Here is a 19,232-nt window from a genome sequence, read left to right on the forward strand (position 1 = left end):
CTGAATTTGAAAGTAAAAACCAGAACCAGGAAGTAAGAATTGTAAACGCGGAAGTGATTGCAGTTACACTTACCACCACTAGATGTCTCCACTAGATCAGCTGATTATTGTAGACGCAAACTCAAACCAGTATGATTTCATCAGAGTACAGAACTGAGAAGACATAAACATACACTCTCAATACATTACATTTAGAATCATGAAAAAATGTTATGTGTATTTTTAAGGAACGTTTTTCTCAGTACGCCATAGCCATGATCAGACTGCCTGCTTCACGTCTGAAATGGTGGCCTCCCAGGAACTCCCTTAATGACTTTACGAAACATGTGGAAATGTCTTGGAGCGAGGTCAAAAAAAAAAAACTTCCTGTAATGTGCAAGTGGTGTTGGTGAATGAGTGTGTGAACAGTTCACACAGACAGATTCGTCTCTTCCACACGTTAGTGACATCAATTTTAAGGATGAGGTGTTCCACTCGCTGAATACGTTCACTGAAACGACTGCGGTGTGCTCCGAGGCATCGTCATTCATGGATGTACGGTCGTCTTTAAAACGTTCGAACCTTTTAGATGTTTTACTGTGGCCAAGAGTCTCATCACCGTACTGTGCTTGAAGTCTTCTGTAAATGTCAATCAGTTATACGCCGTCATTCAGCAGAAATTTCATCACAAGTCCTAGTTTGACTGTAAATTAAATACTACCTGGGAATATTACTGTATTTTTATAAACATCTTGGGGAATTAATTTTTCTTCTCAGACTAAAGAGAAAATTAATACAAACATGTGAATTGCACTGTATTGTAATATTTCTACTTTTTTTTGTGTAGGAGTTTTATTAAGTAACTTTACATTTAATCAGTGAAGAAAAAAATGAAGTTTTTAAAGTAATGCTAGTTAGTTTTGTGGTAAACTTGACTAGCTGGTTAACATCAGAGAACTTCTGCATTTCTGTGGGTTGGGGCGCTTTGTTAATGTTGCTGAATTATTTTGTCTATATTGTTTAAAATCATTATTCTGTATAAAATAATACAAATCTGTGAACAAGTCTGATTAAAATAAACGTAAGCTCCGCCCTCGTTGACGCATGTATGCCTGCCTACAGTGCCTTGAAAAAGTATTTGCCCTGTCCTAATTATTATTATTATTATGTATACACACTTAAATGTTTGAGATCTTTAAAAAAAATTATAAGAATATTACACAAAGATAACCTGAGTAAATGCAATTGATGCAGCATGATGATTTCATTTATTAAGGGGAAAACGAGCTGATAAAAAACCCTAAAACAACATCTAAAGACCTGCAGGCCTCAGTTAAGGTCAGTGTTCGTGCATCAACGAGAAGAAAAAGACTGGAGGGCAAAAATGGCATCCATGGGAGAGATCCAAGGCTAAAGCCACTACTGACCAAAAAGAACACAAAGGCTCGTCTCACATTTGATTAGATTATCCCCAATACTTTTGGGTAGATTTCCTGTAGACTGATGAGACAAAATAGTTTTAAACCCTAAAAATATAAAACCATATACTGTGTTCTGAACACAGTGTTTCATAAAAAGAATATCTCACCAACAGTTAAACATAGTGGTGGTAGTGCGATAGTCTGGGGGTTTATAGCTTCAGGACTGGGACGACTTGTTGGATGTCTTGTTTATGGAACCACGAATTCTGGGCTCTACCAGAAAATCCTAAAGGAGAATATCCAGGCTCAAGCACACCAGCAAAATTAAGGTTTTAGACCGGCCTAGTCGATTGAGATGTTGTGGCGTGACCCTAAATAGGCCGTTCATTTTTGAAAACGCTCTAATCAGGCTGGATTAAAACAATTCTAAAGAATTAGTGGGTCAAAATTTCTCCACCGCGATGTGAAAGACTCATTGGCAGTTATCACAAATGCTTGATTGCAGTTGTTGTATGTGGAGTGGGGGCAATTACTTTTTCACACAGGGCTAAGCTGGTTTCGACAGCTTTTTTCCCAGAATATAGTAAATCATCATTTAAAAACTGTCTTTAAAAAAAAAAGTCAGGAAGGGGCAAACACTACTACTACTACTAATAATAAAACATCATGTTAGAGCAGAGAAATAAAAGCACAGTTGGGACCAACGTGTAGCTCACTACAGAATGAGGTCACATATAAATAATTCCACAGAGGTGTTGAGTAAATCATTTGTTCCACATCCTGCTGCTCTCTTGTCAGTTTTTTTATTTTTATTTAAAAAAGGTAGACATGTGTGAACTCACAAGATTGGGACAGGTGTGTAGCCTTAAGAAAACCACTTATCAGTGAGGCTAATCAGAAAAAAGGCTTTAGTTTGCTAGGGAGCATAAAGAATGGACTTTGGAGCGATGGAAAAAGGTCATGTGACCTGATGAGTCCAGACTGATCTTATTCCAGAGCGATGGGCGTGTCAGGGTAAGAAGAGAGGCGGATGAAGCGATGCACTTATCATGCATAGTGTCCACTGTACAAGCCTTTGGACGCAGTGTTATGATCTGGGGTTACTTCTGTTGCTTAGGTCTAGACTCAGCAACGTTATGTAGCAAAGTAAAGTAAAGTCAGCTGACCACCTGAATGTAGTAAACGACCAAGGTTTTTCATTAATGGATTTGTTCTTCCCTGATGGACCATCTATGTTCCAAGATGACAATGCCAGGATTCCTCAGGCTCAAATAGTGAAAGAGTGAATATATCAATATAAGATGTTGGAGAGAAATTAATATGACTCTGGGCAAAAATAAATGTTGTGACATTGCATAAACTTATTGGAACAATGTCACAGCTGTATTTAAAGCAAAAGGTGGTCCAATAAAATATTAGTGTGCAACTATTTTTTTGGCCGGGCAGTGTATTTAAGTTAGATTTTATGTCTCTCTGTGTATTATTTCTAAAAAAAATAATAGACTCAAAACCATGCATCATGACAATCTTTTATGTATATTTACATGACAGAATTTAAATACAGTAGTTTGTTTCGAAATACCTTCTTCATAGACTTACATAGTATATTTTATAAATATTTTAGCTTATTTTTATTTAGCATTAACTCAAGTGTATCTTATGAAAATGCAGTGGTGTTAGTGTTATGGTCTGGTGCTTTGCAGCTTCAGGACCTGGACGACTTGCCATAATTTATGAAACCATGAATTCTGCGCTTTACCAGAAAATCCTGAAGGAGAATGTCCGGCCATCAGTTTGTGACCTCAAGCTCATATGCCCTTGGGTTATTCAACAGGACAATAATCTGAAACACACCAGCAAGTCCACCTCTAAATGGTTTCAAAAAACAAAAAAATAAATAACGGTTTCGGAGTGGCCTAGTCAAAATCAAAGATGCTGTGCCATTCATTCATGAAAATTCTGAAATTAGGCTAAAATAAAACAATTCTGCCAAGGAACAGTGGACCAAAAATCCTCTACAATGATGTGAAAGACTCACTGGCAGTTTTCGTAAACACTTGATTGTAGTTGATTGTGGGTGGCAAAAGCAGTTATTAGGTTTGGGGGCAATTACTTTTTCACATTCGACCAGGCAGGTCTGGAGAGCTTTGGTCCCTTGATTAAAAATAAATAAATCAGGCAGCATATAAATATCCTTCTTTTAGAAGATGTGTAAAGTGAACACAGTTAAGGTACACAGGTAAACTTACTATTTTCATTAATTCTCTGGGACTCAAACAGTGTTAAAACGTTGTTAAAATCAGTTAAAATGCAACAGATATGGTGCTCTGTCTCACAGTTTCTTAAAAGGTAAAAACGGCTAGGTTAGTGTTTAGTGTTAGTTTAGCTTTTAGTTGCTTTTGTACCAGGTTCGACGCGTGGCACCATAAAGCACAGTTAAAGGAGGGAGGACGGAAAGAAAGGGGATGGGATAAAGTGCCATGCTGGCATGCGGGCACGCAGCTGGCGATAGGTGGCAGTGGGCGGAGTGGCAGAACGGAGCACAAGGAGGCAGTGTTCCTGCACGCTCCCATGATGGCGCTTCTCCTGCTGTCGATGGCCAGGCTGGCCCCTTTCAGCTCTTCGGGAGTCCTCGCTGACGTCCGTTTGCTGGGCGGCTTTCCCGGCTTGGATCTCGGCAAACCTCCTCGCGGACTTTTTCTCTTGGGGGGCAGGACAGCAAAGACGGGCTTGGTGCGGGAGTGAAGGTGCTGCGGGAGCTCGGGCAGTTCTTTCCTGTGCTGTCCTCAGCGTGGAGATCAAAGGGCGTAATTCCAGTGTCCATGTTTAAAGTCCCTGGGGCGCGTCACATCTTGCATGCCACTCTCTTCTATTCCATCACATTACACAGTACTTCCTGCACCCCGAACTATACTCTGCGCATTGCTTTTATAATGCGGAGCAAGCCCAAAGTCCTATTAACGCTAATTATCGCCAGCCGGCCCGAATAGGCGGCTCCGTCCCTTTGCATACCTGCAGAAGGGGGTGCTGCCCAGGGAGCCTACATAGTTAGCAAGGAGCGATAGTAGATCAGGTAGATAGGTGCACGCCGTAATACTCTTTAACTCTTATATCACTAAACAGGTAAACATTGTGGATGTTGTTGCAAATGAACACAGTTGTATATACACACAACAGATCCCTTAAACCCTTATTTTGTTCAGTAGAAATGCCTAAAGATGGGTGGGAAATGCTAAAAAAATAAAGTACCTAAAAACATGTGGAGTAAAAAGTATTTTGCTTACCAAGGGAGAAGTCCCCTTTCTCGTATTCTGACTGGCTAGAGAAATGCACTTCCACAAATGCAGCTAATTTGCCTTTAAAGCGACAATGAATTGAAGTATTTAGTGTGATAAGGTGTAAAGTTTCTTGGCACACGTCTCCAGGCGGTCCCTGTACTCCAGTTTAGTGTAGTTACACTCGGGCACTCCATTCATCCCGTACATCAGACCCCAACAACAACAGGCTATAACCGCCGTGCTGTCGCTGTCTCCTGCACAGAACCAAAAGAACAACCAGATGGGGAAGTTACAAATATTTATAATTCTTAATTTTATTCCCAAAAGTCCTTTCTCAGCATTGTTTATTTGTTCACATCAGTTTTAGAATAATTTAAAAAACAGGAAGTACAACAAAAAGCAAAGAAAAAATCAAGTCTCCAGCTTAATGACATGACTGAATATTAAAGCTTTAAAAGAGGTACTGAAAGTGGGAAGCAGAAATAACTGAAATAATCAAGGTAAACCACAGAGCAGGTGACAAGATGGAGCCAAAGCAAAAGCAGTGCCCATCGCATTAAGAGTTTGGTGTGAGGAGAAATTACCTCCATGAAATGCTCCTCGGCTTATTAGCTCCTTCCAGTCTGACCCCGCCCCCATGAGGGCATCCAGAGCTATCATTGGTGCATCGTGACCACTGCTGCCCCCCCATCCAGACCAGCTAAAGCTTTTGTACGCTTTATCGCGTTCAGCAGTTGTGTAAACCTCAGGAAAGACCACAGGACCAGTTCCTGATGACAAACCTCTCAACGCTAGATACCTGAGACAAGAAAGTGACATCACTGCTATAATTATTATTTCTTCAGATGATACCAGAAGGTCCACCACAATGCAGATCAGAAATCTCACTTTTCCCATTTCTCAGTAAAGTATCCCCAGTCTCTCTCTGTCTCAGGAATGGCGTATCCCGCTGACTTCACAAAGTCCTTTGCGACTGGACACGCCTCCTTTACTAAACCCAGCCCCCAGGTTGTGATTGGACGTCGCTGGATGGCATAGGCTGCGAACAACGCAGAAGCAACAGCACCGAGGAATCCGGTCGGATGTGTGTGGGTCATTCTTCCAGTCTCCACGGCAATGGCAACCAGTGAGGAGAGCTGCTCTGGTTGAGGGTATCTGGTACAAAAGTACTGTAGAGTCAGTCAAGTAAAAAGTGATGTTTTATTACACAGGATACAGTACATGTTCATTTATTCCAACCTTAGACCGATGCACATAGCCCTCATGGCAGCTCCACATCCTCCACTTCTTTGAGCATAAGCGATTCTGTAGCCTCCTTTAACTCCTGGCTTCAACTGATGCACACCTATGATGAAACCCCAGAAGTATGAATTAAAAATATTGAGTGGTTGTGAACCTCTGGTGAGACGATCCATGCTGTGTTTTTACCATGAATGGTGGCCCCTCCTGGAGCCCTTCCAGACATGTCCTTCATACCCTTTTTGTAATGGAAAGCCACCTCATGCAGAAGCTCCTCACCTTCCTTACCTACAAGATAATAACATGCGGTTTTAGCACAGTGCATTTAGACACGCTGTGGGAAAGTATGATTTAGTAGTAGGATGATGAACCTGTGGCTAAAGCTTCACCGGTCGCCAAGTGAAGCACTGTGTCATCACTGACTGGCCAATCAGGAAGGCTAACAGTAATGTTCTCAACTCCTCCGAGCCTTAGAACATCCTACAAATTAAAAAGCGTAAATGTGTTACTGTATGTGTATCATGACCTTTCACAATTTTGGCATCAATACACAGTATATGTTCAAACATATGTGTAAATCTGTTCTTCACCTATACGTCCTTGTCCCACTCCAAATCAGTAAAAAAGAGATAGTCTCTCCTTGCTGGTGTTTAAGGTTTTATTTAACCTAATAATCAGCAGGTGTGCAGGCCTCCGAACAAACTGACAGCATTTTGGGAGATACACCTCATACCCACTGTCAAGCTTGGGGGTGGAGGGGTGATGAATTGTTTTGTTTTTTTTGCAGCCCTAGGACCATGGCACCTTCTAGGCAGTGAGCCGATCATAAACTCCCTTTCATGCCAGAGGCAAATGTAAGACCACATGAGAAACATCTGCGTTGTATTTCATGTTCATTTTTGGATTTTTATGTTGACATGTTTCTGGACTGCACTTCCCCTTGGAAAGGCGACTTTCCTGACCAGCCTTCCCTTAAAATGTCTAATGCTTACTCCTTGTCCTGACTTGTACTGTGTCTTGAACTCTTCGCATTTCCACACACCCTTTCTTCTCAACACCTTTTCCTTCAGTAATGCTCTGCATTTTTAGTTGGAGTTAAAAAATATTAAATGCTTTCCTTTCCCAATCAGTGACTCCACATTGTACTCCACAGTAAATACAGTACACTCAGACAATCAGATGTTCTCTTAATTTGTAACTAGGTAACTGCAGCCCCAGTTTTCTCTGATTTCTGGTTCCTAGACCCACCTGTAAAGACCTGTACACTATCTTTATATTTCTTGTAAATTGTTATATAGTATATGCTAACTAGGTCAGCTGTCTCATCAACGTGCTTGATCTAATCCCCAGAGGCGCCTAACAGGCTACACCATGGGTGTGCCAAAGTCTTACCATACACACCCATCTCTATTGTCAGCTGATCTTTCAACCAAAGCTTTCCTTCGGAGCAATCTCCTTCTCCCAACACTTCTTCAGACGTCTTAGATTGATCCAATAATTTACCACTAACTGTTTTCTTCATAGCCACAATGGCATTTTACTTGCTTTAACCTGGAAAGCACACACTGGAGAGCTTTAGAGCCTGAGCTTAGACTATATACAGGCCTAACAACACACATTTAGCTGCTGATCCATATACTAGACTGTCATAATCCATCTTTATTCTTATACCGGTGGTATATATATATATGCTTCAGGGACTCAATACTAACCCTCCCACTCTTTCCCTGCAAGGCATCTTATGACATTTATTATTTTTTTGCACAATATACTCAACGAAAACAAAATGTCCTGACTCTAATGTTTTAGATCATATTCCTTGATTTAGGAAGTAATAGGCTTGTGTATTTTCTACTGAATGTATTTAAAATTTCTTCCCTGTTTTCATAAAGCTCCATCATCTGCAAAAAGCTATCTCCCCCTATCTGCTGAGATACTTTCAAAAATATCTATGATTATTATAGAGAACAGAGTTGGACCCATTTTATACCTTACATTGATTAATTCTTCTGAGCCTATCTTCACCTGAAGACTTCTTCCATGTGAACAAGTTTTTACTTAAACCATCTGCCAAATGCCTAAATGTAAATGTGACTCGAAATGAGGCTTTATTTGTTCACACCCTCTTTTGCTTGACACAAACTTCAGCGTTTCTGGGTCATTCATACCATCACTAGTACATAGTACTGCCCACATGTTTTTTATTTTTGACATGTGTTCAGTAAATAATGGTGAAAAAAGACACACTATGACAAAAAAATGTGTTCACACAAAAATACATGGAATTAAAAAAAGGATAGAATTATGTATGCATACCTCTTGGATTCGTGGTCCGGAAAACACAAACTCCCACTTGAAGCCGAGAGCGTCACCCACGCCGCTCAGCACCATGCCGGCCTTGTAGTGATCAACAGTCGCAGGACTGAAGTAGACAGATCAAATAGTGATAATATTAGATTTACACAAAGTCCATTAGTGAATCTTGATAAGTCAGGTGTAATCAGCAGTTAGCTTAATTACTGACCACTGCACTTTTTCCTGTAAAACAACACACAGATAATGATGTCATAGGTCACATTTTCTTTGTATACATTTCTAAATCTTTACAATATGTGTTCTAAATGTGGAAACTTAACTGATTAATTTTCTGTCTGAAAAACCTCACCTTCAAATTTGCAGAAGCAAATCTTTATATATAAAACTTATTATTAGTCAGGATTTAGGCCACAAAGAAGTAAATAACCTCCCATTGGCCTCTGACCAGGGTTGTGTCACTATTCTTGTGTTACTGGACCTCAGTGCAGCTTTTGACACCATTGATCATAGTATTCTCCTTCACAGATTAGAAAATGTAATAGGAATTACAGGAACAGCCATCTCCTGGCTCAGATCCTATTTGACTGATCGTATGTTTAAGTGGTGTTTATTCTGCATGTTTAGTGGAGTTTGGTGTTCCACAGGGTTCGGTTTTAGGGCCACTGCTTGTTTCCCTTTACATGCTTTTTTGAGGCAACATAGTCCGTAAGCATGGTTTTAGTTTTCATTGTTATGTTGACGACACACAATTATACGTCTCAGCAAAACCAGATGAGAAAAAACAGCTTACTAAAGTTGAGCAATGCGTAAAGGATATAAGAGACTGGATGCTTATTAACTTCCTTCTGCTTAATCCTAATAAGACAGAAGTTCTAGTCATAGGACCGCATTCAGCTAGAAGTAAGATTTTAGATCACACTGTAACTTTAAATGGCCTTTCTGTTCCATCAAGTGCAACAGTAAAAGACCTCATTGTGATTATAGATTCTACTCTTTCAATTGAAGCTCATGTAGATAATATTACCAGGATAGTATTCTTTCACCCCAGAAATATTGTCAAGTTAAGGAATAAATTGTCACTAAACAATGCAGAAAAACTAGATCATGCTTTTATCACCACTAGGTTGGACTATTGTAACGCCTCACTGTCTGGTTGTTTAACTAGGTGCATAAGTTCAGAATGCAGCAGCAAGAGTCCTCACTAGAACCAGAAGATACGAGCACATTACCCCTATCTTATCTTCACTGCATTGGCTCCCTGTGAAATTTCGCATTGATTTTAAAATACTACTTTTAAAATATAAAGCATTAAATGGCCTCGCGCCACAGGTCTTACGATTCACCACGCCTACTTTGATCAAAGGATGCAGGTTGCTTGTCAGTACCGTGTATTATAAAAACTACAGCAGGGGACATAGCTTTTTCTTACAAAGCCCCAATGTTATGAAATAGTCTTCAAATTAATGTCGAGACCTAAGTCTAGGCTAAAAACCTATTTATGTAATCAAGCATTTTTGTAAATAGATTTGACTTGGGTAAAGTAGCAGATCTGGGGGACTCACAGACGTAGAGTATTAGGTGAACTGGTAAATCAAATAACATCAAATCAAATCACTTTTATTGTCACATCACGTTCCTGGTACACTAGTACAGTAGATGTGAGTGAAATTCTTGTGCAAGCTACACAAGCAATAGTGGAATACAATTATAGGAATAGATATGCATGAAAATAAATATGCATATATACAGTACATACATACATATATACATACATACATACATACATACACACACGCACACAAACACAAAGACACATATATACTGTATACAACCGCACCACTCTCTGCAGAGCTTTGCGGTTGTAGGCGGTCCTGTTGCACCAAGTTAGGATGGATCCTGTGAGGATGCTCTGGATGGCACAGCGGTTAAAGGTCCTGAGGATGTGGGGTCTCATGCCAAATCTCTTCAGTCTCCTGAGAAAGAAGGGTCGCTGTTGCGCCTTCTTCACTGTTTTGTCAGTATGAGCTGACCATGTGAGATCCTCTGCATAATGAACACCCAGGAAACAGAAGCTGCTCACTCTCTCCACAGCAGCACCGTTGATGATGATGGGGGAGTGTACACCTCTAGCCCTCCGGAAGTCCAGTATCAGCTCCTTGGTCTTTTCGACATTGAGGGAGAGATGGTTCTTCTGACACCAATGTGTTAGGGCTCTGACCTCCTACCTGTATGCTGTCTCATCACCGTTGGTGATAAGACCCATTACTGTTGTGTCGTCTGCAAACTTCACAACGATGTTGGAGCTGCTAGTGGCCGTGCAGTCATATGTGTAGAGTGAGTAGGGCTCAGTACACATCCCTGTGGAGCACCAGTGTTCATTATGACGGAGGATGAGGTGATACTGCCCAGTCTGACCATCTGGCGTCTGTCAGACAGGAAGTTGAGGATCCAGCTGCAGAGAGAGCTGATCAATCCTAGATCTTGTAGTTTCCTGTCCAGCTTTGAGGGAACGATGGTGTTGAATGCAGAGCTATAATCTACAAGCAGCATTCTCACATACGTGTCTTTCTTCTCCAGGTGGGTGAGGGCAGTAGGTAGAGTCAGGGCTATGGCGTCATCAGTAGACCTCTTGTGACGGTATGCAAATTGTAGCGGGTCCGTGAGTTCGGCAGTGCAGAGCAAATGAAGTTTCTGACCAGCCTCTCAAAGAATTTGCTTACGATGGGGGTCAGGGCTACTGGTTGCCAGTCGTTTAGCGATGTGATGGTGGAGGATTTGGGTACAGGAAAGTTGGTGGACGTTTTGAAGCCGGCTGGTACTACAGACAGAGAGAGAGAAAGGTTGAAGATGTTCATGAACACTCTGAGCCACGCATGATTTAAGGACACGGCCGGGGATTCCGTCAGGACCGGCGGCTTTACGTGCGTTCACCTGTCTGAAGCACTTCCGTACATCCTCTTCAGACACTGTGTGCGCACTGACGTCATCCATGATGCGTTCGCTGTCCAGTCTCGTGTTGTTCGCTGTGTCGAATCTAGCATAAAATACGTTTAGATCCTCACACAGAGAAGCCATGGTCTGCGGTGTGCTGGTTTTCCCTCTGAAGTCCGCGATTGTATTCAGTCCCTGCCACATTCATTTAGGATCATCAAATTGTTGTTCCACCTTGTCCCTGTACTCACTTTTCGCAGACTTAGTAGTCTTCCGGAGTTCGTTGGTGGCTTGTTTATATTTTGATGTGTTAGCGGAGGCGAAGGCAGAATTCTGTTCCGCCAGTGCCATGCGAACATCACTGTTTATCCATGGTTTCTGGTTTGGAGAAATTTTCACTGTTTTGGATGGTAAAATATCATCTACACATTTCCTGATAAATCCGCAGACTGAGACTGCATATTCATCAATGTTGTCTGATAGTGTTCGGGGAGCAGACACGCTTTCCCAGTTCAAAAGTAGACTCAAGAAGCATCCCTTAAATCTGGCATACGCGTAACTCATCCCATAATCTCATACTCCATCTATCCTGAATTCTCTCCATCTGTTCTGTACTTTTCTACCCATCCCGAGGCATCTGGAGATTGTGCCAGCTTCAGTAGACAAAGGCCAATCCTGCGAGGTTTCTGAGGCATCCGGAGAAGGACCAGCTCCAGCTGGATTCTGCTTTATGATGGCTGGAGCTACACATCCTGCTCCTGTGCTTCCAGTGACCCAGACCCCATCTGCCCTCTGCACCTACTGCAGGATGGGTTCCCTGTTGAGTCTGGTTCCTCTCAAGGTTTCTTCCTATTGCCATCTCAGGGAGTTTTTCCTTGCCACTGTCGCCGTCACCCTTGGCTTGATCATCAGAGAAATTTCATTCATCATTCATTCATCTCATCATTATCAAGACACATTTTTCTTACACATACACACTTCTAAATATTTTCTTTTCTAAAAAATTCTTTCATTTTTGTGAAGCTGCTTTGAGACAATGACCATTGTTATATAAATATAAATATATTTATGCTATATAAATAAAATATATATAAATATATTCAATTCAATTCAATTTTATTTATATATCGCTTTTAACAATGGTCATTGTCTCAAAGCAAAAAAAATTTTTTTTTTTTTTAGAAAATAAAATAAAATAAAATAATATATAAATTATATCCGACAGATATCGGAGGTGGTTATGTTACCATGGTAACGCATGGAGACGGGGAGTAGGGAGCACCCTGTGAAGTACACTTCGGAATGGAACGCAGCTTTAGAGAATGAAGCAATACATCTGGGCGTGGCTTAGAATGGGGCGTGTCAAAGCCTCTTGTCCAATCAGCATTGATCTTTATCATCATTGAATGAAAGCAGCGAGTACACGAACACCTAACAAACACCAACTAGTGTGTTGGGACTCTACGGTAATCATTTTATCAGCACATTCGTTGAACCTACAAGTAAACAGTTATAAATAAATAAATCAGAAATAAAGCTGCGGTTTAAGTATAAGATGATTGAGTGTGTATTTAGACAGAGTGAAGTCTCACCTCTCCATGTGTCTCCCCTGGGTAAGTCTCTGTCTCTTTTCCCCACAGATTATGAATTAGATTATTAAATGTTTTAGTCACACCTCTAATGATATCAGATGAACTCAGCAATCTCTCTCATACACACACACGCACTGAAGTGTCTGAATCGGAGAGTAAAAACCAGGAAGTGAGAAGTGTAAACGCGGAAGTGATTTCATTGAGCGTCTGTAATACACACTTATCTCCACTAGATGTCACTGTGTTCATGCTGATTCATGTCAGACTTAATTAACCAACAGTGCACTTAGACCTAATCTCAGGCAAGAAAAAAATTGGCCTCCATGGTGCCCCGATGGACTACAGATATTCATAGATAGATAGATACAGTAGATAGCACTTAGACACGCTGTGGGAAAAAATGATTTAGTAGTAGGATGATGAACCTGTGGCTAAAGCTTTAGAGGTCACAGAGTGAAGCACTGACTGGCCAATGAGGAAGGCTAACAGTAATGTTCTTAACTCCTCCGAGCCTCTGAACGTCCTACAGAATTGAACGACATGAATGTGTTACTCTTTTTCAATCTACCAATTATCACTAACAAAAAGGATTTATCTTAATTAGTGCAAATGTTATAAGGGGCACCAGGTCCCAATTATTTCCCACTTTTGGCATTAATATAGAGTAAATGTCCAAAAGTATGTCAAAAACTAACCTTTACCCATATGTACATGTTAAACATCCCATTCCAAACCATAGACCTTATGTATAGCAGTGCGGATTTCAGGCAGTGATGCTGGGAGCAGAGGCCTGATGTAAAATCACCAGTCTGACTTATCCCAAATGATTTCAGTGGAGTTGATGTCAGAGCTCTGTGCAGGAGTTGATCCAGATCAACTTTGGCAACCCATGTCTTCTTGAATATCACTTTGTGCTGAAAAAGATTTGGGCCTGTTGGTTTTTGGTAATTTGTTAAATACAAAATAATGTGTTGCTTTGCTCTTTTGTGCCACATTTTATGGGAAAATAATAAGTACACAGTTATTAATAGCTTTTTATGTTTTACAAAATTTTATGACTATGTCTAGTCTGCCATGATTTTTTCTACTTAATTCATTATTATTTTTATTATTATTATTATTATTATATTTTCCCCTGGATATTTGTCTTCAGTTTTTTGGTGGTCTTTTGTATTCAGCATACAACAGTTACTGTACTGTGCAAAAGTCTTGACCCCACGGTTTCTTTATATTTTGCCTTCAAAGCTTCAGACTTTCTTGTATTTTTTTTGTAGTCTTGAGGAATAGTTCTCCAGGCTTCCTGAAGGACGTTTTTGTCTCTCACCATTTCCAAACCAGTCTATGTGCAGTTTTAGAGGAGTGTGTTTTGTTTGTTAAGCTTAAAATTCATATAACCAGAAGTGGGTAGTAACGACTTACATTTACTTTGTTACATTTACTTGAGTAACTTTTTGGAGAAAATATACTTCTACGAATATTTTTACTGGACCAATACTTTTAAATTTTACTTGAGTAGATTTGTGAAGAAGAAACACTACTCTTACTCCGTTACATTCGGCTGTACTCGACTCGTAACTAGTGATGGGTTGTTCATAGACGATTTGTTCTTTATTGTGACTCAGAAGAACGAGTAGTCTCACTGAACGATTTTTCTACTGGGCGCGCATGCGCAAATCATCGCAAGACCTCCATAGGTTACGTACAGAAAACAAGATTGAGCGATTCTTTCTCAATGACTCTTCTACTCTGAGTCGTTCGTTCTTTTGTCACGTGACTCCCATAGACGCTATGTGGTGCAATAGATTTAAAAGAACGAACGACTCAGACTGGAAGATATGAGAGGTGAGCTACTCATTCTGTGTATTGTAATATGTCCTTAGCTGCATTATAATAGGCATTATAATAGTCGCCTTGCACCTCCAAGGTCCTGGTTTGATTCCCAGCCAGACTCGATTCCCATCTCTGTGGGCATGGATTTTGTATGTTCTCCACGTGCTTGGTGGGCTTCCTCCGGGTACTCCGGTTTCCTCCCACAGTCCAAATACATATAGGTTAGGTTGACTGGTGTTCCCAAATTGCCCATAGTGTGTGAATGAGCATGTGACGGTGTGTATGTGTGTGTGCCCTGCGGTGGATTGGCACCATGTCCAGGGTGTACCCTGCCTCGTGCCCTAAGTCTCCTGGGATAGGCTCCAGGCCCCCCGCAACCCTGAATACAGGACAAAGCGATATAGAAGATGAGTGAGTGAGTGCATTGTAACATTTTCATTACTGGAACTATAGCCAAAATTTGTGTATGTAGATGTATTGAGGGTCTGTTTATTAAAATTTCTTATTAAAAGAACGAAATGAACTAAAAGACTCAAAAAAGATTAGTTCATTTTAATGAACAAGATTTAAAGACCCGAGTCAGTAAAATGATTCAAACTTCCCATCACTACTGTTACTTTTTTAACCATTTATTCTACACATGAAGCTGCTAGATCTCCAGCATGACTGTTTCACCAATCAGACGCAGCAACAATAATCACATGACTCCGTTTGACCAATCAGGTTCAGCCGGTGTTCTATAAGTTCATGCTACCTCTGAATCCGTCCTACATACGCTCACCACGCACAAACAGAAGTTTCCACATTTTTCTTTATTTGCACATCTAGAACACAATGGGTGTTATGCATCCTTTTCCCCCTTTTATTTATACCCTGCCAGCAGTTTTTTGAACCATGGATTCACAGTTTCACCATAGACGATGCTGCCTACTGTACATTCGTTGGGAACGCCTGTGACACATTCACAGTATGACATAAAAGTTGTTAATGACACAGCCATAAAAGGGGGTGGTTTAGTTGCCTGAGGGCAACATCATGCCATAGAGGGTTAGCATGTTGCTAGCAACATCATTAGCATGTCACTAACATAGGGCTAGCATGATTAGCATGATGCTAGCATGACTCCAATGTTTTGCCACAGCAAGAACCACACACATTTTTTTTTTTTTTTTTTTTTAAATATATACCTCTTTAGGTTACATTAATATTGTTTTTCATGTGACTCTGGAGCTTGTGTTGAGTAGAACTATATACAGTACATGCTAAATAAAGCATTCAGTGATGTCATCAATGACGTGACCACTCAGCACATGATGTAATGTCCCCCAATTATACAATTACTTTAGTTAATAGTTAGAACCTATGCAGAGCGTTTTTCAGATTTAGAGATGGTAGTTCAGACATTTCCCTTTGCACCATACTATATACTATACTATATCATTTTATAAAACAATCCTGAAGGCGTTCATCCAAAATGTGCAATCATTTCCTTTGAACAGTTGATATTAAGATGTATTTGTTACTTAACGGCTCTCATCTGCTGTTTGTTAATTGGCGATTTTTTGGGAAAGTCTTCATGATAGACAGTTTCATCATCATGTTGCTTGATGGGTTTTGCAAATACACTGTTCTTGCAAGAACTGTTCCAGAACAGCTGACTTTTATGTCTTAAAATAACAAATGACTAAATTACATAATGCCATATTTTATTTCATAGTTGAAACATCCAGTATTGTTTTAGAATGTAAAGATTTTTTGAAAAAATTGAATTAGAAGGTATCCAAGGTTTTGACACACACACACACACACACACACACACTTTCTCTCTCTGTTATTAATTTCTTGCACCTACATGCCCATATTAATTGTATTCCGTAAGACACACCTATCTTCACTAGATGTCGCTGTATTCATGCTGATGAATGTAGACACAAACGATTTCATCAGTACAGAACTGAAATACACACGCACTCTGATTACATTACATTAGAATTTTTGCATTACACTTCAAATTTTTGAGGATTTGTGATATACAACAGCCTACGACTAACTGGGGTAGCTCAGTGGTTAAGGCATTGTTGTAGGTTTGGAAGGTCCCAGGTTCTAATCCCACAACCACCAAGTTGTTCCTGTTGGGCCCTTGAGCAAGGCCCTCAACTGCTCAGATGTATAAAGAGGTAAAAATGTAAGTCGCTCTGGGTAAGGTGTCTTACAATGTAAATGTAAACTATATGTTTATACAAGGGGGATTCACCGTTCCGAGAGTAAAAACTCCCTTAATTTCTCTATATAATCTCCTGCTACACTAATGCACTTATCCCAGTGTTTTTTTGTAAACAAGTTTCAGTAAGAAAGTCATATACAAGATGTAAAGATTTGCTTTAACTTTAACATTTAACCAGCCAAGAAAATACAAAACAAAACATAAATTATAGCAAAAATATGTAAAAAAGTACAAAGTAAAGCTTGTTAATAAACTTGACTAGCTCATTAACATCAAACATCTAATATCAGACTTAGAATCAGAAAAGCTTTATTGACAAGTTCGTTTGCAGATCCAAGGAATTTGTTTTGGTGACAGGAGCTTCCACAGACAACTACAACACCAACAACACATTTGTTGAAACTGAATAGGATGTGGGGTATTATAAAATGAATATCAGTGGTGTTGCACAGGAGGGTTTCCACCTACAGTCCAAAGACATGTAAATTAGTCTAATTAGTGTTCACAAATCGCCCATAGTGTGTGAATGAGTGTGTGAGTGTGTGTATGTGTGTCCTGCGATGGATTGGCACCCTGTCCAGGGTGTACCCTGCCTCGTGCCCAAAGTCTCCTGGGATAGGCTTTAGGACCCCGCGACCCTGAATACAGGATAAAGAGGTATAGACTCTTATAGGTATATGAGTAAGTGAGGTATTGCACATAATAATATTGCACATGTTTTTCTAATGCACAGTGGTGGGGAACATTTAACTGTTCATCATCGTCAGCTGCCTGGGGAAAGAAATTCCATTTAATTCAATTTAATTTTATTTGTATAGCGCTTTTAACAATTGGCATTGTCGTGAAGCAGCTTTACACAGTCAAAAGAATTATTTAGGTTTGTATGGAATGTGAATGTGTATGAATCAAAATGGTCAGTTTGTCACTGGTGAGCAAGCCGAGGGCGACAGTGGCAAGGAAAAACTCCCTGAGATGGTAATAGGAAGAAACCTTGAGAGGAACCAGACTCAACAGGGAACCCATCCTCATCTGGGTGAAACAGAGAGCAGGAATTGATCTGCATTCATACTGTGTGTTAGGTGTGTTAAGCAGTTCAGCTATAACAGTTGATGTTAATTAATGTTAATATTGAGTCCAGGTAGTTATTGAAGACCCAGGTAGACTTGCAGAAAATTACAGTCCTGAACTATTGAGCAACTGCAGCCAAGTCAAGTCCTCAGAGAAACAGCTGTCAACATCAGTCGAGGCCAGAACGGACTTCATGGTAGAGTGAAACCGTCCACAGACACCGGACGCATCCCAAAGACACACACGGGGCATCCATGTGACGAGATCTCCAAAAGAACAGAAACTCTTCTTGTGCCTGACTGTTCTGGACTGTTCACAAAGATTCTTAAGCCTAAAAGTTGCTCCTAATTACAAAGAAAATTCTTGGAATTATGACATTTTCTTAGAATTTTCTTTTAAATTTTGGACTTAATTTTAGTAAAGATAAAAATGATTCACAAAACATCTTATCCCTAAAAACAACTTCTAAGGTAAAAATTGTTAAAAGTAGAGAGGAGGACTTTTAAGAGGCTTAAGAGTTTCTGTAGCAAAGGACAAAATGGCAGAAAGAAGAAATATTCTCCAAACACTGAAAGTAAAGCTAAAAGTAAACACGGCTCTTCTGTGCAATTTGGTTTTCTTGTCCTTTTACTTCCTCACATCTTTCTTTGATTGTTGGCTACAAACCATCCAAAAGTGCAACTTAAACAGACTGTCACGCAATCATGTTGCATCATGGTCAATTAATTTAAGAACTTAAATATACAGTGGTATCTACTGTGTGGAAATTGGTTGCTTCAAAAGTAGACACATTCTCAACATCTGGCTGTTTAATTAACTTTAAGATATTTAGCCTATAACAGAGACTTTGCATAAAGTAGCCTGTGGTCAGGATTATACAGTTTCTTCATATACAATCATTATGGTTTCACTGTCTGTTCTATTATCATATATTCTATTTTCACAAAGAGCGCATTTCAAGACCTTTACATAGGTCAGGGGTTATTTTTTATCAACCAATCACAGTCCTTGAATTGCTGAAACATCCCTAGCAGCGGGTTCGACCACACCTCCTCACTAAGATAAAGGTTTTTGTACTTTCCTTACTCAGAGTTGCTCTGTGAAGTTTTTAAATCACTTTTAGTCTAGGACTCCCAGATAGGACTTTTTAAGCTAAGATAGGAGCGCTCCGAGAGAATCCTAAGAAGCTTTGTGAATACGGGCCCTGGAGCATGACAGAGGCGTCTGTAGAGGGCGCACTCATTTTATATTATTTAAAATCAGTATTTTGTACAAAACTGGCAAAAATTTAAACTAGTTGTGACATCACACAAATAAGTCTGTGATTATCTGATTGAATGAAACATAAGCCCCC

The 19,232-nt window shown here is 40.0% G+C and overlaps 1 protein-coding gene across 2 annotated transcripts; it reads right to left on the reverse strand.

Annotated features, from left to right (window-relative positions):
- Positions 1–2,981: 2,981 nt before the first annotated feature.
- On the reverse strand, positions 2,982–8,359 carry LOC128541493 (ADP-ribosylhydrolase ARH1-like). 2 transcript variants are annotated; one of them, XR_008365635.1, is made up of 8 exons: positions 8,234–8,359; positions 6,289–6,397; positions 6,107–6,205; positions 5,918–6,023; positions 5,567–5,833; positions 5,263–5,477; positions 4,685–4,932; positions 2,982–4,440 (listed from the first exon to the last, which is right to left on the reverse strand). XR_008365635.1 is itself a non-coding variant. In XM_053511944.1 (7 exons), the coding sequence occupies exons 1-7, from the start codon at positions 8,306–8,308 to the stop codon at positions 4,784–4,786; spliced, it is 1,020 nt and encodes a 339-aa protein (XP_053367919.1). In that variant the 5' UTR covers positions 8,309–8,359; the 3' UTR covers positions 2,982–4,783. The 2 variants fall into 2 exon arrangements, 1 of the variants encoding a protein (XP_053367919.1); XM_053511944.1 differs by having other exon boundaries at positions 2,982–4,932.
- Between the last annotated feature and the right edge of the window lie 10,873 nt (positions 8,360–19,232).

Source organism: Clarias gariepinus, chromosome 14 (genome assembly GCF_024256425.1).
Source record: "Clarias gariepinus isolate MV-2021 ecotype Netherlands chromosome 14, CGAR_prim_01v2, whole genome shotgun sequence".
NCBI lineage: Eukaryota > Metazoa > Chordata > Actinopteri > Siluriformes > Clariidae > Clarias > Clarias gariepinus.